Source organism: Myotis lucifugus, unplaced genomic scaffold (assembly GCF_000147115.1).
Source record: "Myotis lucifugus unplaced genomic scaffold, Myoluc2.0 scaffold_1, whole genome shotgun sequence".
NCBI classification, from domain to species: Eukaryota; Metazoa; Chordata; class Mammalia; order Chiroptera; family Vespertilionidae; genus Myotis; species Myotis lucifugus.
In genome coordinates this window covers 2,366,084-2,386,710 of record NW_005871049.1, presented here as the reverse complement: position 1 = coordinate 2,386,710, position 20,627 = coordinate 2,366,084, and the positions used below count along the sequence as shown (strand labels likewise).

The window sequence follows — 20,627 nt, the reverse complement described above, 5'->3', positions numbered from 1 at the left end:
TCCACATTACTTAAGTCCAGGATGATTTAGCCAGGGTTGCCCGGGAGACTGGCATACAGAAAACACACTATTCCCCTCTCCTGGACCTCAAGTTGAGTAAGTCCTGCTCACCACCCTTGCACTGTAATTGCAGCCTGGGAGCCCCTCCCTGTGGGGCTGAATCACTGGGTAAGACCAATTTAGGATCACAAGGACCCTCTGTTATACACGTGAACAGTTACATGGAGCCTGAAGCTTCACTCTGCTCATCTTTGCTCAAGTCTCTTGGCTTATGCTTAGGTTGTACAGTGTACAACCCACACAACTGCACACAGCAGCTCAGAGGAGGAGTCTTTTTGGAACAGAGCTATTGAATCCACCCTCCTGAACTCTAGGACCTCAATCTCTTCCTCCAGCATTCCAGGTGTCTTACTTGTTAAACTAGCCTTAACTGTCCCAGTCTCCTCGGACTTCTGCCGCCAAGCTTTGGCAGTCAAATGCCTTAAAGAAGTGATCTACTTTGCAGGGCCCGTGGCCTCCCACTCTCTCGTTGGCCCCAGGCTTCCCTCCAAGATCACTCCCCAACTCCATAGTCCCCTAAGCTCCCCTCCTTCACCTCTCCTTGGCATTGGGTGATCGCTTGTGCTGTGGGAACACCCCAGGGATTCTCCCACTTCTAATCTTCTTCCTCTGGCGTCAGAAACACGGCCCTCACTCCCTCAAGCCATGACTGAGCCACTGCCAACACATCCTGCCTGCCCTGAGTCCAGTCCTCTGGATCCGTCCATCTTAGTGAGGCAGGTGAAGTCCCCTTCCCAGAGTCAGAGCTCACTAGAGCCTGGCGGTGGTCACACTGCCCTGAGGGCAACAAGACCTAGAAGGCTGTGGGCGGTAGCAGGAACCTTGTGTCTTTGGCTTCTCTCCCACCTGAGCTTCTCCTGGTCTTGTCATCCCCAGCCCTAACCCAACTCCTTGCCAGCTTATTACAAAGAAAGATGTCATCTTTTGTCCTATCCCCTTCCCTTCAGCCACAGTGACAAACTGGTGGTTCACAACACATTTTGTTTGGACTGCCATACTTTTTAAAAGTTTCAATTAGTTGTTATCATTTAATAATTAACCAATTTCACTTAAGAATCCAGACTTCTAATTTCTTTTGAAAAATCAGAAGATCTGACAACACAGGCCCACATTCCTACATGGTGACAACCAGCTATAGCTGCTCTGTTGTTCCCTTTCTGTGGGGCTTGCTCTCTGGTTTCTGCACTTTAAGCCTCCCAATGGCCCTAGCCACTCATATCAGCAGCCTGGCCTCTAAACCATATCTCTGCATGAGGCGGTCCTGGGGGAAGGAACAAAGCCCGCAGGTCTCAGCATGCAAAGGAGGGCAGAGCAGGGCAAGCAGAGGCAGGGCGGAGAGTCCCGGTTGGGAGCCACATCCCAGCCTCTCTCCATCACTGTTTATTGCTAGCAGCATCCCAGGCACCCTGTGTGTCTTGTCCTGGCTCAAGCCTGCCTCTGGGGGCCAGGCTGCTGCAAACACGTAGCCTGCAGACCACTCCACATCCTACTGGAGCTGGGCCCAGGGCCTGAGGCTTTGTCCAGGGCCTGAATAGCAGTGTGGCCTGTAGGTACAAGCCTCCTTACTGTCCAGCCAACTCAGCCAAATGTGCACCAGGGGGTAGCAGCCTTGTCACAGTCCAACATGATGTTGAGAACAGTGCACGGGGCCCCACCCACAGACAGGGCTGTGCGAGCATCCACACGGTACTTCACAGTGTTCAGACCTCCCTCCCGGTCCACCTTGAATTGTTCCTGGGAAGGAAAAGGGGAGAGAGCATATACTCAGGGCTCTGTGGGTGCCAGCTGTATATTGATGCCGATGACCTCATCATCAGAGGTTCTGTGACCCCACTGAAGAGAGGAGTGATGCTCACAGCCGTGAAGGCTCGCCCACAGCTGTATGCCCCAGTAAGCAGGAGAGCAGGGGTTTTCAGTTGACTAGTATGGCTCCTAGAGAAGAGCTGTTTGAGGGATGGGAACTCTTGGGTTGCAGGTCTGCCTGGGATTCTGGCACCTTCAGCTGAGTCCCCTCCACCCAGCCTGCATGGGGGTCATCAGATCCAGGTCCCAGGTCCCATAGCAACCACCAACCAGGGAAGGGTACCCAAACAAAATGCCATCGACTGAGCTGGGCCAAAAAGGAGTGGATAGGGCCATTTGAACCCAAGGAGAACTTGGTGAAATGCTGGGGCCTGCTGGCTCCCCCATGTCATCGCCTATCCATGCCTGATCAGGGAACCAGTCAGCACCTGTTTTTGAGCTGCAATGCGCTTCTGGTCCCTCTTCCGCCAGGCTGGGTCATGCAGGTGGCGAAATGTCTTGTATCCAGTTTTGATTCCCGAGGGGCGGAATAGCTAAGGAGGCCAAAGGAAGTTAGGTTAGGCTGCCCCTCCTGGAGCCCTGGCCCTCGCCACTAGTCCTCTGGGGTCCCACTGCCTGCCACAGGCCACAGGCAAGGGCCTGTATTCCCATTATGCAGAAGAGGTGTGCTAAGTTGGGGGCAGGACTAGGATCAGAACCAGCTGAGGATCTCCAAGCTGAGGGCAGAGAAGGGAGCCTCAGGGCGGCCACGATGGCTGAGGTGGTGGTAGGGGACCTGGGGGTGTTACCTGGAGCCCAGCTCCTTTGATGCGCCGGTAGAATTCATCGTCCTCACGGCCCCAGCCCCAGAAGCGGTTGGACATCCCGTTGCACTAACACAGGGACAGACAGCATCACTTGCCTCATCCGCCCAGTGTGCTCTTTGGTCTCTTACCTCTCAGAAGTACCCAGCCTCCTTTCCTCCTCCCCTGGAAGTTTGGAGCGGACACCGATGCTCACAGTTCCCACAACCTCTGCAGTATTGGGGGGAAAGTCAGCACATCCCAGTCCCTGTGCCTGGAACTTGTGTGAGATGATTTGTTTCCCCAAAATATCTGACTGGCAGGAGGGCACCTCTCTGGGTGGCTGGTAAAGGGCAGAAGTACCAATTCCTGCTTGCCCCTCCCCATTTCTTCTGGGCTCAGCCCTGGCTTCTTCCTCTGTGTGGGAGAGGAACAGTTGAGCTCTATGGCAGATACCAATTTTCGCTACCAGATTAGGGACTCCGTTTACATAAAGCTGGCTTTAGTCTTGTGAGGAGCAGGAGACTCAGGTCTAAGCTACTCAGTTCTTCTCCTCCCCCCGCTCCCCACCCCCTCCCCACAGTGACTAACTCAGGGATGGGCCCAGGACACAAGTCAGGCCAACCAAGAGCCTGTGCGGTATGGCTCGGGAACTCCTGTCTGGCTGTTGGAGAGGGAGCTCCCTCTTCCAGTGGATGGGCCTAGACAGATACAGATTGCAACTACAGCCACCACCCCTCACCCTGAGTATCTGGAAAGAAATCCTGCCTAAAGAAGGCAGAAATGAGAGAAATGAGGAGAGAGAAATGGCACCCTAGTGACACTGTCTGAGAGGCTGGGCAAGCCACACAGGAAGCAACACCTGCCTCTCAGCCCCAACCAGACTTACCCATTTTAAGACCCAATGAACCCAACTTTTATGAAGCCAACTTTCACGGGCTTTCTGTGCTGAGCCTGAATCCTCCCTAACCAACCTGCTTGCTCCTGCTCCTCTCTCCTGTCCTGGGTTCCCTGCTGGGCCCCAGAACTGCCCTCCTCCTGTCAGTGCCCCCACCCAGTGGGAGCTCCCTGGCTCAGCAGAACAGACTGGCTGGGCCTCACCAGCTGGTAGTGCTGCTTGGAGAGCAGCAGGATGCCGCCGACATAGGTCTTGTAGTGGTAGAGTGGGTGGAGCTCTGGGGAGGCCACGTGGAAGGGCCCTGCCTCAGGGAAGCCATAGTCCAGCTCCTCGTTGAGAGGGAGCAGGTCCACGTCGTGCATGGCGATGTAGTCTGTGCTGTTGCTGCTCTCCAGGAAGCCCACATTGATGAGTGCCGCCCGGTTGAACCTGTACAGAACGGCCAAGGCTGGGCAGGGTACGGGCAACGAGCTGGCTCTCCCCCAGACTCTGCAGGAGAGCCCATCCTCTACACCACCCACCCTGGGGCCTATGCTGCCCTCCAGGCCGACACTGATTTCACTGTGGAGCTATCCAGCTTCACGTCTGCTCCTCCATTCATCGCCCAAATGTTTACTGAGCACCTACTATGTGCCAGAAACTGTTGAGAGCATAGGATTTAACAGTGAGAAATCAAAGCCCTGCCCTCAAGGAGTTGATATTTGAATAACAGGAGACAAAAATAAACAAATAAATACTTAAAAAGCCAGAGAGTGCTGTGGAGAAAAGTAAAGCAGGAGGTCAAAGCATGAGGCAGCTGTTCTTTTAGACAGGTGGTCAGGGTAACAGGGTGAAGGGTAAGTAGAAACCTGAAGGCTAGAGGGAATGAGCCCTATGGAAATCAGGGGGAGGGGGCTCTAAGCAGAGGAGAGAGTGCCTAGCAAGGCTTAGGCACCAATGTGGCCAGGCAGTGAGTGAGTGGGGCATAGAGGATGAGGTCAGAAGGTGACGGGCCCCTGAAGGGCTTAGGCTTTGGCCATGAAGAGATGGGGAGCCACTGGAGGGCTTAGAGCAGAGGCATGACACACGGTGACTTAGAGTGCAACAGGATCACTCTAGTTGGGGTGTTGAGAAGAGACTGGAGGACCGAGGTAGACGCATAGAGGTGAGTTGAGAGGCCATTACAATAATTTAGGCAAAAGATGATGGTGATTTAGCTCAGGGAGGTGGCAGTGAAGATGGTGAGAAGTGGGCAGATTCTAGATGGATTCTGCTGACGAACTGGATGTCTCATGTGAGGCAGAAAGAAAAGTGGAGAATGATTCCAAGGCTCTTTGGGCTGAGTAACTGGAAGCACGGAGTTGGCATTTCCTGGTGGGGGAGGAGGCAGGGAAGCTGGTCTGGGGCAGGTGGGATATCAGGAATTCAGCTTTGATCAAGTTAAGTTTGAGGTGCTTGTGAGACCAGCAAATGGAGAGCTGCACAAGTAGATGGATGTGCAGGTCTGGAGTTCAGGAGAGAAGTCTAGGCTGGGAGTACAGCCTCTGGAATCGCCAGAGTAGAGATGGGACGTAATGCTCTGAGCCTGGATGAGATCCCCCAGGGAGTGACTGTAGCCAGCAAGGAGACACTCAGGAGCACTGAGACCGAGAGACCAGGGAGCTGAGGCAGAACCTGGAAAGGAGGGGAGGGCAGCCAGTGAGAAAGGAGGAGACTCAGAGAGGGCTGCCCCGGAAGTCAGACAGAGGTGTTTGAGGAAGAAGTAATCCATTTGGCAAATGCTGCCGAGAAGTCTACAGGATGAAGGATGATTAACAAGGTTCATTGGTGATGTCAGTGAAAGCTGTTTTAGCAATGAGGGGATAAGTGGGAGGAGTTTTGCTATAAAGGGGAGCAGAGAAATGAGGTGATAGCTGTGGGAGATGTGCAATTTTGTATGCTGATGCAAATGACCCAGAAAGGAAGAAAAACTTGATCATGTAGGACAGAAAAGGGCCCACAGCTGGAGTAATGTCCTTGAGTAGGAGACGAGAAAGGGAGCTAGTGCCAGTGGAAGAGCTGGCCCCAGCAGAGCTGGGACAAGGCATCAAAAGCAACCGTGCACAGAAGCTGGTCCACAGGGCCAGGGGTTGGGGACTTGCACAAGTTTGCTTCCAGTTGGTTCTGTTTTCTCAAAAAGAAAGCAAAGTTGGGGGAGGATGGGTGAGGAGTGGGGAAAGGCAGAAGACTAGAGGAATTCGAGGCTTTCAGGCAGGGCTGAGGAGCTTCCTGGGCCAGGGCTCAAAGTCTCCAGTCACATCAGCTGCCCAGGAGCAGGTGTGAATGAAACAGTCAGGTTTCACCAGGCAGAAGTTGTGCCAGGCAGAAAGGGGCAAGGGAACTGAGATATGTGCAGGGGAGTGATTTTAACAATGAGCCATGGAATCCAAGTTAGGTCAGGAGACAGTGAGGACAAGGAGAGTGAACAGTGAAAATTGGGAGCATCGGCAGGCTCCCTCTGGAGCACACTCACCTTTCTTCCTGCTCAGGTGTGCATCTTTACTTTTCTCTCCTAAACTCTAAGAATCCCATGAGACTTGCAACCAGAGGAGCAATGGCAGCGGCAGCTCATCCCTGGCTTACACCCTGAACTGTCTCCAAGGCCCCCTTTTCTCTGACTTTTCAGTGAGATAACCAACCTTGCCTTGGCTCACTTTTTTCCTATAATGTTTCTAGAGAGCCAAGCAGATCACCACCAAGGCTATCTCCTGTTGCTTCTCCTGTCCTAGACTTCATCGAGCTAAAAACAGCCCTGCCTTGGCCCACTTCTTTCACTGTAACTTTTTTGCTGTTAATCCTCACCAGAGGATATTTTTTCCATTGATTCCTAGAGAGCGTGGAAGGGGAGAGAAAGAGAGAGACATTGATTGGTTGCCTCCTATCTGTGCTCCGACTGGGACCAGGGATTGAACCTGCAATTGCGGTACGTGCCCCTGACCATGAATCGAACCCAAGACCCTTTGGTCTGCAGGCCGACACTCTAATCACTGAGAAAAACTGGCCAGGACTTTCACTGTGACTTTACTTCTCAGTGAATTCACGCAGCCCAGCGTGGCCCACTTCTTTCCTGTAACGGTTCTAGAGAGCCAAAGCAGAGCACTTCGTTGGCACTCTCTCTCTCTCTCTCCTGTTGTTTCCTCTACCCTAAGCCCTTCCTTTGTTTCACTGTCCCCTGCTTTAATAAAGGTATTCTCAAAATAAAAAAAGAAAATTGGGGGTGGTGGGCACGTGGTCCTATATACATATTTTGTAAATTAGTAATCCAAACATGTAACCTATATGTTCATGTAGACTAATGTCACCCCAATAAAGTTAAAAAGGAGGGAAGGAAGGAAGGAAGGAAGGAAGGAAGGAAGGAAGGAAGGAAGGAAGGAAGTTAGTTAGTTAGTTGGGAGCATCCTGGACTACAGGGCCTGGTGGGGTCCAGGAACTGTTGGGAGTTTCCAGAGGGAGGGAATTGGAAGGAAAGGTGGGGTGGAGTGTGAGATGCTTCGATTGTGATTATGGAGAAAAGATTTTGGTAAGTGCAAAGATTTCAGGATAATGCCAGACTGTGAACAACTTTAAAGCCATTGTATTGACATTCCCTTCGCCTAATCCTTACCACCAATTCCCTTGCAAGCCCTGTCTGTGCTTCCTCCATTCCTTCTACATGCTGGCCAAGTTCCCATCATCTCAGACAACTGCAGTGACCACCACAGCTCTCCCTGCTCCTCCTCTTGTCTGGTATAATCTACTCCAAGTACAGCACCCCCATTTTAAAATGGAAATCAGATCAGGGCCTTCCCCAGCCCCAAACTTTCCCCAAAGATTTCTGTCACCCCCAGTGAGAAGGGTCCCACCTCCCTCCCTCCCGCCACTGACCCAGGTGCCCTTCACAGGTCTGAGGCCCACCAGCATTGGGCTGCTGCCAGGAAAGGGAGCAGGCCCTGAAAGGCCTGGACAAGGTGAGGCCCCTGGAGATGGGGAGCAGGGTCAGGTAGTTCCTACCTGAAATGATCCACCTGGTTGAGCACGTAGATGTGGTGTGGGATCTTCTTCCTGATCAGGAAGCGATGCATGTGGGGCACAAAGACCAGGAGCTCCTCAAAGCGTTCTCGGAAGGGCACCAGCACTGCCAGGCGGTGGGGGCCCCATGATGGATCTTCTTCCCAGTGCTCAGGGGGCGGCTCTGGGGGACAGGCCCGGGATGGACCTGGGGTCTCCTGCCCTTGTCCCTTGGCTGCCCAGGCCATGTCACCGGAGCAGCTGAGCTGCAGCCAGAGCAGGGAGAGGAAGCCCAGTAAGAGACAGGCAACGAAGAGGTGGAAGACGGAGCATTTCCGGGGAAGGCTGCTGGGAAGCAGCCTGGACCTGGGACAAGAGCAGGGATGGTCAGAAGGGCAGGTCTGGTCTGGGACTCTGTCACAGACCCCTTCTCTGGCTTCCCCACAAGTAGGGCTGGTCTGCCTAAGCACCTGTGAATTAGTGCAGAAGCAACTTTAATGCTTTTGTGCATGCTGCTACCATGTGTCAGAATACAGCCCATGCCCCCACCTCCAGAAAGCCCTCCGACCACTCCTGGGTCGCAGAGCTGCCCATTCCTTGATGCTTTCTTATTTTCTGTGAATGAGCCCTGGCCAGACCATGAAGGCTGGGATGAGGCTCCTTGTATCTTGCACTTGCCCCTCTCCAGGACAGGGGTTCCCATCCTGAGCTGATGGCAGGAGCCTGGACTTATAGAGATCTCACCCATTGCCTTCCACACCCTGCATGTTCACCACCTGCTGAAACGTTGGCTTCATCCTGCTTCTCACACCAGAAAGCTCCCCAAGATCTGGGTCTGTGCTGGCATCAATCCCCAGTGAAAAACCCCAATGTTATTTTCGGAAGATCAGGCCTGCCCCCAAATCAATGCAAGGCCCAAACTGACAGTGGCAGTTCACTGAACAAGTCTCAAAGCACAGGCAGCCCATGCGACAAGAGCTGAGAGATGGAGTAGGGAAAGAAAGATTGGGGCTTGGGCTAGCACCCGGGCTCATTTCAGAAACTGGGAAGACAGCTGGTATCTTTAAACACTGCGGTAGTGCTGAGAGAAACTGGCCTTTAGGTTAGAAAGTACAAAAAACAAGTGTAATTCACCTGATTCTTTTGCCTCTCTCTCTCTCTCTCTCTCTCTCTCTCTCTCTCTCTCTCTCTCAGTTCCTGGGGGTAGTGAAGGAGGAGCTGGGGAATCCAAGAAAAGGGAGGCTTCCACTGCAGGACTCCCCATGAAGTAATCAGCAAAGCAACCTGTCTATAACCTCTATGAGTCACCAAGTAGCTACCAGGCTTATAGATTCTACTTCCTAAGTGTCCCTTGACCCTCCCTCACCTACTGCCTCGGGTCTCATTGGTCCTTGCCCAGCTCAGACCTCTTCAATCTCATGGATGATCCTCTTCTGTTTACAAGAAAAAGACCAAATTCCTTGGTCTGACAGTCAAACCCGTGACCTGGCCCCATCTCGTTGCCCCTTACCACTCATCCAATGCTATAATTTGGCCCACTCTGAGCTCTTCTGCTCACCATATTCCTTCCTGCTCCAGCCCTCACACAGCCTAATGCTTCTGCCTGAAATACCCTTCCTATTTTATCTGTCTGAAAGCCCCTCACTGATCCTTCAGGGCCAAACTCCAATGTCATGGCCAGCACTGCTCATCTTCTCACGTATACAAACAGATACGTGCACCTTCTATGCTTCCATGGCATCTGGTACTTCATCCTTTGGAGTACTTAGAGGTTTGTAATCCCCCAAGTTCCTGCTTGTCTTCCCCATAAATAATCAGGCTCCTGTCTGTGGCTGCAGCACCAGACACACAGCAGAGGGCATGCGAAGTGAGCTCCAGGAAGGGTTCAAGCAGCCAGGGCGTGCTTTAAGTTATGCAGTTAGAGCCACACCAAGTCCTGCCTCTCTATAGTGGCACAATTGCCAACCAGAAAGCCAGCAGTCCTGAAGCCAGGTCCCACACACAGCAGAGAGATGGCTGGGTAGGACACCCTCACAGGGGGCTTCTGACTTACCCCCCATTGTCCTGTGGTGGGGGTTTCCGATGGGGAGCAGAACCCAATCCTGCCAGTGGCCTGGGAAGGCTGGAGTCTCTACTGATTCTCCCTCTGAGCTCTTTCTGGGAGTGGGGTGGAGACCGGGGAGGTGGACATGGGGAACTATCCCACCTTCAGGGGGAGAAGCAATGACCATTACCCAGGGTATGGCACGAATTGGGCATTCCATGCACTTTCACATACTGTTTCCTTCGTCTAACTTTCCCTTCCTTCCTACCGGCATCACATCCCCTTGGGTACTCTCATCCAGAGCTGTTAAAAGTCTAAACTGCTGAACAACTTAATTCAGAGCCGAATCCCAATTCCTTGGGACAGTGGACAACACTGAGAAGTTGCCCTGATGCCACATAATGGCAAACTCCAGATCTGTAGTCCCATCGGCTCCCAGGCCCGGGCCACCCTGCTCTGAGGGGCAAACCAGATGAGGTTTTTTCTCCTTCTTCAGTCTGTGCCCAAGACTAGGAAAGAGAAGTTTCAAACCGAGGCAGGCTGGCTCCGCAGCCAGCACTCTTCATTGCTACATTAGCCTGCATCTGTTGCATGGACCTTTGTACCCCTGTGTCAAAAGCGAGAAGAGACATCAGTAACTTTTTCTGAGAACACAGTGTTTGTCCAAAGGTTTATGAAAAGGGATCAGGAAATGAAAATTTTCCTCCACTACCTTTCCTTTCTTCTCTCACCCAAATCGTAGTGATACAAGCTTTGAATACTCAAATGCTCTGACGACAGCACCTCCAAATGGCAAGGGTAAGTGGAAGATACCTCCTCTGTGCCAGGCACAATATCAAGGATTTTACGTTTGTCTCCTTCAGTCCTTATATAGCTCTCTTCCCAGTTTCTAAGATGGAAAAGCTGAAGTCGGAAAGATTAAGTGATATGTTTCTGGTCACATGTCGATTAAAGAGGATTTCTGCCCAGGGCTGACTGCACAGTTCTGGCTTTCTTTCTATTATAGTCCTGTCTTCTTACTTCAACACCAACTCTGAAAAATCCCCAAGGATAAAGAGTTGTACCCACTATATCCCAGAACCATTTGGCACATGTGGCCAAGTTAAGAGATCTAAAGGGAACGAGGTGTCCTTCGCTGGGTAAAGACTCACTACGTGTTCTAGGTGAGAAGAGTTTTGGGGGCACATCTCAAGATTGAAGTGTCCTCCCAAATGTAGACTACTAAAAAGCTCCACCTCCCCGATTCTGCTTTTTAAAAAAATACATTTTATTGATTCTTCACAGAGCGGAAGGGAGAGGGATAGAGAGTCAGAAACATCAATCAGCTGCCTCCTGCACACCCCCTACCGGGAATGTGCCCGCAACCAAGGTACATGCCCTTGACTGGAATCGAACCCGGGACCCTTCAGTCCGGAGGCCGACGCTCTATCCACTGAGCCAAACTGGTCAGGGCCCGACTCTGCTTTAGAGGTAAACAGTAGCTAAGCCCTGGGCCAGGCCATACCTAACCCGGGGCAGGCTCCGTGCAAGTGCGGCTGCAGGGGGTGAACCAGCGCTGAGGGAGGAGGCCCACTAGCCGGGCAGCGGGGCAGAGCTGCTGTTCGGCGCGTTCCCTTGGGTGGCCCAGAAAGGAAGGGGAAGCGAGAAGGAGGGAGGGTCTCCGCTACATGGAGGTGATGGGGAGGTGGAAACAGAGAAATGGAACACAGACTCCTAGACCAAGGACAGAAAGACAGAGATCCATTCAGAGAGGTCAACGGAGTCACTGACCAGCACTCAGGTAGGGGCCAGAGGAGAAACTCCTAAGAGAACACGACTTGCAAAGAGAGAACCAGGAACTCACAAAGGGAAGTCAGCGGAGAAACAGACCCACGGGTGACGGAGCCCTGCAGAGTGACAGAGACTGGAGGACACAGAGACCCACATGGAGACAGACACGCACTCCCGAGACCCAGTGACCCACGAAGAGAACCACAGACCCTCAGAGAGCCCCGCAGAGACGAGTCGCGACGGCCTCCGGCTCCTAGATTCCGCCCCGCGGCCGGTAAAGATCGGCACCCGGAGGACAGGGCCCGGGGCCGCCGCCGCTCACCTGCCGTCCTCCCAGGGCAGCTGCGCCGCTTTCCTCCGGGAGGGGAACATCGTGGGGGGAGGCGGCCGCGCATGGGGCTCGAGCTCCCAGCCGGGCGGGCCGGCCTCCTCGGCCTACGCGGCACCTCCGCCTCCCGCCCCGCCCCTACCCGTCGCCCAGCCCCTCGGTCCTGCGGGTCCTCCGCTCCGGCCGCGCCGTCTGCTCCCCGGAGCTGTGGCGTCAAAGGTTCCGCCTGTGGAGAAACACGCGAGCACGGCTACCGCTGGACTGCTAACTGCCCCCGCTTCCTAACATCCCGAGAAACTGAGGCCCCAGAGGGGGCTCAAGTCACTGGGTTGGGGCAGGACTTTCAAACCGGCGCCCTGGGGTCATTTGCATCTTTCTCCTCTTCCCAAGGGAAGGCGAGGAGCGTCTGGGCCTCCTGGCTGTCAACTCAGGTGCATTCCTCCTCTGCAACAAGCTTGGAGGACCGCAAAGCCAAGCTCAGGGCTTAGTCTTGCGTTCAAGAGATACCCCATGGAGTTAGGAGCCAGGCACTACAGACAGATGGACTGGATTCGAAACTTGACTGACAATTCAGCTATGTGTGGGGGCAAAACAATCTCTGTTCCCTCTCCTAAGTATACGTATATACCGTGCCTGATCTACAAGATTGCTGTGAGGACTAAAGGAAAAAATAAACTTGGTAGAGAGATGGACACAATAGATTTAGATTTAGTTGTCTCTTTGAGCTTCTCTTGGCGGTGACAGTTTCTCAGACTTTCATAGAGGGGATCAGAAAAAGGACATAGGTAACAAGTCAGGAAATCTGCATCAAGTATGGATTTTAGTTAAAAATAACGTATTACTAGATTCATTAATATTTTACAAAATTGTTTTTTATTGATTTCAGAGAGGAGATATAAACATTGATGAGAGAGAAGCATCTATGGCTACTACCTCCTGCATGCCCCCTACTGGGGATCAGCCTGCAACCTTGGCATGTGCTCTGACCGGGAATCAAACTGTGACTTCCTGGTTCATGGGACAACGCTCTAACAACTGAGTCACTGGCCTGGCTACATTCATTAATTTCTAACAAATGTACCATACTAATACATGACGTTAATAATAGGGGAAACTCCCTGATTGGGTTACAGGCGCGATCCTCAGTAGGGGGCATGCAAGAGGCATCTGATTCCATGCTACTGGTTAAGCCCATCAATATCCTTATCCCTGCCTACCCAGGGATTTCTGTCCTTCCCACACCTGCAGCATTCCTGTTCAAGGAACTGCATTCTAACTAGGCATTTCCTTGCAGCACCATGACAAGTCTATTCTGAGTCCACCTACTCTGGAAAGGCAGGGAGGCACTTCATGAGGGAGCTGGCACAGAGGAAATGGTGTGGATTTGAACCCCAACCCAATATACTTGTTGGATGTTCTTGGGCAAAACCACTACCCTCTGCTGCGGGAAGGTATGGAAAGGATGAAAAGAATGAAGTTCAGCCCCGTGAGTGTGGCTCACTGGATGAGCATTGACCCATGAACCAGGAAGTCAGTTCAATTCCCAGTCAGGGCACATGCCCAGGTTGCCAGCTCAATCCCCAGTAGGGGACATGCAGGAGGCAGCTGATCCATGATGTTTCTCTCATCATTGATGTTTCTATCCCTCTCTCTCCCTCTCTGAAATCAATAAAAATATATATTTAAAAAACAAAGATTGACGTTTGAAGGTGGGTACTCATCTTGGAATATGAAGTGCTTTGCCCACTGGAAGAACTGACATTCCCTGAAGTGTTATGCCCACTGATAGTAGAGTAACTTTACATTGGACAAGAAGTCTTTTTTTAATTTTTTATTGGGAAACCAATGTAACAAACCTAGGCTTATTGAAAATGAAATCAGTAACTAAGACTCTGTAGGCCCCATCCCCAGCCAGCACCAAGACCTCTGCTTGCCCTGATCCCAGTTCCTCAAGCCCCAAAAAGGACACCCATGTGAAAAACCTGGAGTCAATCTCAGGACCATTTTCCCACTTTGCAACCCTCTCTATCCCACCCTCAACTGACACACACACCCTGGATCAGCAGGCTGGATTTAGGCCCAAGGAGGTTCTCAGGGCGGCAGAGAATCACAGCTATATCCCAACCTGCCTAAAACCCCAAGTTAGCAAGGAAGACAAAAAGTAAACTGACTTGCCCACCCACTCCCCTCCCCGCAGCCACCCCAGATAACAGCCTCACATCCCTGATCAGTAACATTGTGATTCTGAGGTGCCAGTGGGGCTCCCAGTGGCTTCAATAGCCCCTAGGAGATTACTGCAAAGGCCCAGAGCTCAGGAGAGGGGGCAGGCATTTGCCCCACCACCTGCTCAGTATTAGCCAGTTGAGCTGCTCCCCTTAGCTTGTGCCTGGGGTGCGTGTGACCTCTCTTCCCTCCAGAACATCCATGGCTGGGAATCAGTCCTCCTGCCAGAGAGAAATCAGTTCCAGGAGGCCTCTTCTCCCCCAGCCTGGGAGGAAGGACGGCTACACCAGCTTCTTGGCTTCAAAGAAGCTCTTGAGGTGTCGCATCTGCCAGACACCGATGGCTACGAGGATGAGGGTCTGCAGAATGGACCACCACAGCACCCGTTGGTTGGTGCTCTCGCTGGTCTGCCGGAAGCGCTCCTCTCGCCACTGTGGGAGGGGAGAATGGAAGAAGAGCCTGAATTGGCTGGGCCCCACCTGGGTCCTTCAGAACTGCTGGGTTATCTCCCTGGAATATGGCCCAGGGCCAACTATTTCTGCACAGGTACCAGTCAAATGCTGCAAAGAGCCACCCCATGTGGGGACTGTCTTCACCCTCACTAGCCAGAGGACCTCAGGTAACTGTCTGTTTTGCTGTCAGTTACAGACCTCCCAGGTCCTACCCTGGTGCTTAGAGAGGTCAAGTAGTGTGATATCACCATCAGACAGAGCTGTCCTGAAGTGCCCAGGAATGGGCTTGCTCTGAGTCCTCTGCTCAGGTCTCCCAACTGCTCCTTGAAGATTGTGGGCACAGGTTGCAAACTGGTGGTCCAGGGGCTGCACCTGGCCCATCCGTATGTGTTGTTTGGCTCACATAGTATTTTGCCAACATTTAAAACCAATGAATTTTTCACACAAAAACCTGGACCTCTAGCTCCTCTTAAAACCCAGAGCCAGCTAGCATTTCTACAAGGCTGTCCTTGGCTGGCAACAGTAGCTGTCCCTGGTTAGGCAGGTTACTATCCTACCAATCCTTATGGTCATAGATCCATTAATGGAACCTGCTTACTCCTGGACACAGGTGAGTTTGAAACCCCTGGGATCACCTAGAGCCATGGAAATAGCACCCAAGTTTTGGTATCAATTCCTGCTGTCACTCTGTAACTGTGTAACCTAGGGCAGTAACAGCCTTAAGAAACTGTCTCCTCAAATACAAAGAAGAGTTAATAACAGCCATCCCACCTTTTAGATTTGCAAAGTAGACAACCTGGTATGTTTCATAATAAATCTGACATGTAACTCCTGGCTGAGCCAGTAGGCAGCTTCAGAGAAGAAGCCCACTGATCCTAGCCTAGCCACTCACCCGTTGATAGTTCTGTTCTTTCTGGATCTGCTCTACTTGCTCCACCAGCTGTCGTACTCGTAGTTGCAACTCACTCAACTTGTCTTTGGCAGCAATTTCTGCATAGTCATTAGCATGTTCACCCACCTGAATGTCCAGATGGACTCTCTGTGAACAGACAAGGAAGAGAAAGACAATCAGGTAGCTCTGCTCCCTCTTCATGCCAAGGGCTGACAGTCAGTCCACCCACCTTCCTTAAATTGTTCATTAAGCCAACACTGATGAAGCCTCCTCAGTGTCCAGCTCTATAGGGCTCTAGACACACAGAAAAGAATAAGCCTTGGCTGATGCTCTGTCCAAGGTATATGCAAAGAGCTCCACATGCTCATCTCCTACCCACAGTATCACCAGTCCCGTCCCGAACAGTGGCTAGTCCCATGTGAGTCCACTTACCAACATGCCTCCAGCAAAAAGGGAGAACTTGGTGGAATTGGAGTGAAGACAGATCTGATGCTCGCCAGGAGTATGGGACGTGAACGTGAACCTGCCTTCAGAGCCATACTGCCGGGCCAGAATGACCTGGAGAGAAAGGGCTTTAGTCAGAGTTACTGCATGGAGCTGGATGGTGCTTAAGGCTTTAAGTGCCTCAAAAATCGGCAAGCAGAGCTGTAGACATCCCACAACACCAAAAGGTCCAAAGCTGCTCAGAAACAGTGGACAAAAGCTTGTCTGAAAACTATTTGGAATAGGGGTAAAAAAAATCAGGCATAGCTTGGCATGTGACTGCTCCTGGGAAGAGTTTTCTTTTATTCATAGCTCATGCCCTTTCAATGATTTTGGTGTCATTCATTTTTTAGGTGACAGCTAAAGGGTTTTGAGGAGTTTTTTTTGGTTTTAATCATTGTCAAAATTTAAAGCTGCTCATTCTTTTTGGAAAGTACACTGTTCTATGAAACCCTAAAGTGTAGATGTCACAGCTTTAGAGTTGGCAAAATTGTTTCTCGGCACCACAGTTAATCCTCCCGTCACACTTGTAAGACAGATGAACTTGCATTACACAGACCAGTAAATGGCTTAGGGAAAGAATCATGCAGCAGTCAGTGAGAGGCTGAGAGGAGAGCCAGTATTGCAACAGTCTAAGAGTGAAGTCTGGAGTGAAAACCCGGGATTTCCTCACATAACCAACTGTTTTTTACCAATTTAGCAGATGTGGAAACCAGGAGGGGAAGTGTTCGCGCCTGCTTGGTCTAGCGCTGAAGTGCAGAGCGGAGCGCTCCGCGGGGCAAAGGGGCCGCTCACCTTGTCTTCTGGGTCCTTCACCTCCACGAACATGCCCAGTCCGGGGGTGGCTGGCTGGTACTCCTCCCGCTGCTTGTCATACAGCTGCGTCCGGTAGTTTCCTGGAGGGAAGCCGGGCGAGCCTAGGTCAGCGGTGACTCCAGGTCCGCGGCAGGGGGAGCACGGCGAGGCCGGCTGCTCCCGGCTCTGGAGCGCTGCTGACCCTCCCACGCCCCGCGCCCCAAAACCACATTCTTGTTCCCAACTGTCCCCTTCCCCCCGCACCTATAACCATGGTCTCGTCCGGAATCTCCTCAATAAAGCACTTCTTCTCTGTCTCCCCGATGTGAAAGTAGAGCGCGCCTCCGCGGGCCGCAAACCACAGCAGCAACAGAAGGGCCCGAACCACCCAACCCAGCCCCGCTCCCAGCCAGGGCCTGAAGACCCGCACGCCCAGCTCCGCAGCCATCTTGCCCCACCTGGCCGCGCAGCCGCAATTGGCCGCGCCACGTACCCTTGCCGCCGCCGCGGAGCCTATCGGGACAGCGAGTTCCGCCGGGGCGGGGTAGGGGTGGGAGGCGGGAAACAGGACTATAAATCCCGAGATGCCTCGCGGCTATGGCGCGGCAGTACGTGATTGGGCGCGGCTTCTACCTGGAACCGAATTGGCATTGAAGTCGCAAAGTGGAAAGTTTCTCTCCATCGGGCTCCCGTCGCGGCCCGGCGACTGGTGATTATCTACTTTTTACAGATGATGAGACTAATGCAGTTTGAGGTTGCGGAGCGAATTATGAGCAGACACATGATTCGTACCTGGGATCTCTGATTTTCCTGGCATGTCATCTGCCGTTATGGGTTGGCTTCTGTATTTAAAAATTCAGCTTTGAAAAAAATGACACAAGCAATGCTCAGATTTATCAACAGATGTTTTTCAAAATAGAAAAGAAAAATCATGTCTCGCTTTACCACTTTTTTGCCCCCCAAACCTCTATCACTCTTAAATCCAGCACCAGTGTTTACTCCTCCACGAGGCCTTTGCTGCCGGATCCCGGCTCTTCGCTGGACCCAATGACTTCCGTGCCCCAATGGCTGGCAGGATAAAGGACCATAGGGCTTCTTGGGACAAAACAGCCCGGTTTTGAAGAGGTCTGCACTAAATGTGAGATCAGCAGGGGTCTGGACCCTTCCCTTCGTGACTTTCCTGAATTTTACCCAAATTTCAATGTATTTTGGCAGCTCACCGGAGTTAGCCGTTTATTATTGGGCTTCCACAAAGTTGCATTAGAAGTTGGAGCCCCCCCCCCCCCCATTTGAGATTCTTTTTGTTTCATTTGGCCCTAGCGAGGGAGGTTTAGTGGGAATGTGTTCACATTTCCTCATCATTGAGAAGTCTATCTCATTCTTCTTAAAAATAGTATTTCATAATATGATTGTATTTTACTTTTTAAGCATTCCTCTAATGAAAGTGATTAAGGTTTCTTTCCCCCTAATTATTTGCTCTTACAAATAATGCTGCAATAAATATCACTGTTCATTGGCCGTGGCTGGGTAGCTCAGTTGTCCATACCCCAAGGTTGCAGGTTCCATCCCAGATCAGGGCACAAACATGACTCAACCAATGAATGCAGAAATGAGTGGAACAATAAATAAATGTTTCTCTTTCTCTCCCTTCATCTCTCTCTAAAATTAATACATATATGTATATTTAAAATATGTATATTTAAAATATATATATTTAACTGTATCAACAGTTAGTTTCTTTTATAAAAAGTAGGTCATGGTTCGATTCCCAGTCAGGACACATGCCTGGGTTGCCAGCTCGATCCCCAGTGTGGAGCGTGCAGGAGGCCTTCCAAATTATTATTTCTTATTTAGGACTTGCCTCAGAATGACCACTTAACCCCAGAATGACCACTCTTTTCAGAGGGACCCCTGGGGTTGGGACCTTATTCTAACACTTCTGTAGGGAAGTAAGTCACAAAAGAGCAACAAAAGCCATGGGAGAGCTGCACACACACAGTGGAAGGGGCTCCCCATCCATTTCCACATAGGTCCTTCACAGTCACTATGGAGGCAATGGCACTTGTCTCATTTTAGAGAAGAGAGCCAGTAAGGGGTAGGCCATTCTAAAACCTGGCCAGTTCAGCTCAATTCTTGGCATTCTGTTCTCTGCCATAGCTACTTTTCTACAGGTAGAGGAAAGACCCCGAACAAAGAAGTTAAATTCACTGCCTCTGTTTTTATAGAGCTGGCAGTACGAATGAGAAAAACAGTATGTTCTTGTGGCTATCATAACAAATTACCACAAAGTTGGTAATTTAAAACAACAGAAGTTGCCCGGCCCATGTGGTCCAGTGATTGAGTGTTGACCCAGGAACAAAGAGGTTGCCAGTTCAATTCCTGGTCAGAGCACATGCCCTGGTTGCGGGCTCGATCCCCAGTGTGGGGCATGCAGGAGTCAACCGATCGACGATGTTCCTGTTTCATAAGTGAATATACTTATACTACAAGTTATATAACTAGAAGCAGACTATAATCAGAGTTTGCAGACTGGTGGCCTGCAGTATATTTTGTTTGTCCTGCACAGTGTTTAAAATTTTTTAAATTAATTGCCAAGAGTACCAGTACCAAAGTTTCTGTAGTATAAATTTTAGAAGTGTTGGGTAGGCAAATTGGTTGAAGAAGCTTGAAGCTGTTTTGCAACACTTGACATAAATGGGAGGAAATGACAGTTGTGTATATCCAGGGGGTATGATAAAGAAGGAGTCAGCCTCTCTCTGGAGAATACTGTCTTAGGCAATCACTCATGGATGAAAGAACCTTTGTGGAAGTCTAGGTTTCCAGAGAAGTTCCAGCAAGTGGAGCAAAAAACAAAACAAAACAAAATGCATTTGGAACAGTTTGACTTTACCTGCATCATCTATAACCCAAGGCAGCTGGTGATTTATCCAGTGGGATAAAGTAAGAGCATGTGAGTGAGCACCTGGCTTCCCCAGCAGCGCAGGACTCTGCCAAAGAAGCCCATTTCTTTCTTGTTCCATCCAGAGTACTGAGTTGTGAGCTGCATGACTGGTGGGTGGGAAGGGACCAGGAGAGTGGCAGATAAGACACTCAGAGGGAATCAGAGGAATAGGGATCCCACTAACTATATCACGAACTTCATTAAGAAGCCTGCACACAAAAAAAAAAAAAAAGAAAAAGAAAAAAAAAAAAAAAGAAGCCTGCACAGCCCTAACCGGTTTGGCTCAGTGGATAGAGCGTCAGCCTGCGGACTGAAGGGTCCCAGGTTCAATTCCAGTCAAGGGCATGTACCTTGGTTGCCGGCACATCCCCAGTAGGGAGTGTGCAGGAGGCAGCTGATCAATGTTTGTCTCTCATTGATGTTTCTAACTCTCTATCCCTCTCCCTTCCTCTCTGTAAAAATCAATAAAATATATATATTTTAAAAAAGAGTTGCAAGACTCAATGAGCCAGAGCACACACCAAAAAAACACACAACAAAAACAAAAACAAAAAAACCCCAACAAAACAAAGAAGCCTGCACACAAGCTGCTGGGGATACTTTGCCTGTGGATGCTCCCAAATGGCCCACAGACACTGCCAATGCTCTGTGTGCTTCACTTCCTCACAGCCCATCCTGTGGCTCGATCTGTGTGTGTGCTCCTCATGGTGGTGAGAGAAAGCTTTGGCAGACAGCTAGTACAAAAAACTGGCCTAAATCAGCCAGCCAGGGAGAGACCACAAACTTGAGCTTTAGCTTTACCCTTGGAAAAGCAAAAGGGAGGTTATCAGCACGGGGTCTGGGACATGGCAGGATTGAGAGAAGGTACACAAGCTTATGAATTCTACCACAAGATGGAGCAAGAAGTGTGGAGCAGGCATATCCATAGAGCAGTGGTTCTCAACCTTCCTAATGCCGCGACCCTTTAATACAGTTCATGTTGTGGTGATCCCCAATTTCATTGTTACAAATTGAACATAATTAAAGCATAGTGATTAATCACAAAAACAATATGTAATTATATATGTGTTTTCTGATGGTCTTAGGCGATCCCTGTGAAGGGGTCGTTCGACCCCAAAGGGGTCGCGACCCACAGGTTGAAAACCGCTGCC

General features: G+C 51.0%; 2 protein-coding genes across 5 annotated transcripts in view; both read right to left on the bottom strand.

Annotated features, from left to right (window-relative positions):
- Positions 1-11,819, bottom strand: part of B4GALT7 (beta-1,4-galactosyltransferase 7) — a 28,016-nt gene extending 16,197 nt beyond the window's left edge. For 2 of the 4 annotated variants that reach the window (XR_002829316.1, XR_002829317.1), the window contains exons 1-6: positions 11,685-11,819; positions 9,602-9,754; positions 7,552-7,914; positions 3,747-3,972; positions 2,652-2,735; positions 2,292-2,396 (exon numbers count right to left, since the gene is read on the bottom strand). Coding sequence is in view for 2 of the 4 variants with exons in the window: in XM_014454762.2 (XP_014310248.1) it covers positions 1,639-1,794; positions 2,292-2,396; positions 2,652-2,735; positions 3,747-3,972; positions 7,552-7,914; positions 9,602-9,754; positions 11,685-11,734 (1,137 nt within the window). In the remaining 2 variants the exon portion in view is untranslated. Of the gene's footprint in view, positions 1-1,038; positions 1,795-2,291; positions 2,397-2,651; positions 2,736-3,746; positions 3,973-7,551; positions 7,915-9,601; positions 9,755-11,684 lie in introns of those variants that run through there. The other 2 variants (XM_014454762.2, XM_006081632.3) reach the window with 2 other exon arrangements.
- A 1,687-nt stretch (positions 11,820-13,506) lies between these two features.
- On the bottom strand, positions 13,507-17,010 carry TMED9 (transmembrane p24 trafficking protein 9). The gene is made up of 5 exons (XM_006081631.3): positions 16,800-17,010; positions 16,536-16,636; positions 15,690-15,815; positions 15,258-15,404; positions 13,507-14,344 (listed from the first exon to the last, which is right to left on the bottom strand). The coding sequence occupies exons 1-5, from the start codon at positions 16,981-16,983 to the stop codon at positions 14,195-14,197; spliced, it is 708 nt and encodes a 235-aa protein (XP_006081693.1). The 5' UTR covers positions 16,984-17,010; the 3' UTR covers positions 13,507-14,194.
- Positions 17,011-20,627: the final 3,617 nt, after the last annotated feature.

Bases quoted from the DNA above. Each gene is read 5' to 3' on its own strand.
- TMED9 (XM_006081631.3), bottom strand. From the start codon at position 16,983: ATGGCTGCGGAGCTGGGCGTGCGGGTCTTCAGGCCCTGGCTGGGAGCG. The intron at 15,816-16,535 runs GTGAGCGGCCCC...CTTTCTCTCCAG, and splicing joins TGAAGGACCCAGAAGACAAG to GTCATTCTGGCCCGGCAGTA. The intron at 14,345-15,257 runs GTGAGTGGCTAG...CCCCTCCCACAG, and splicing joins AAGAACAGAACTATCAACGG to TGGCGAGAGGAGCGCTTCCG.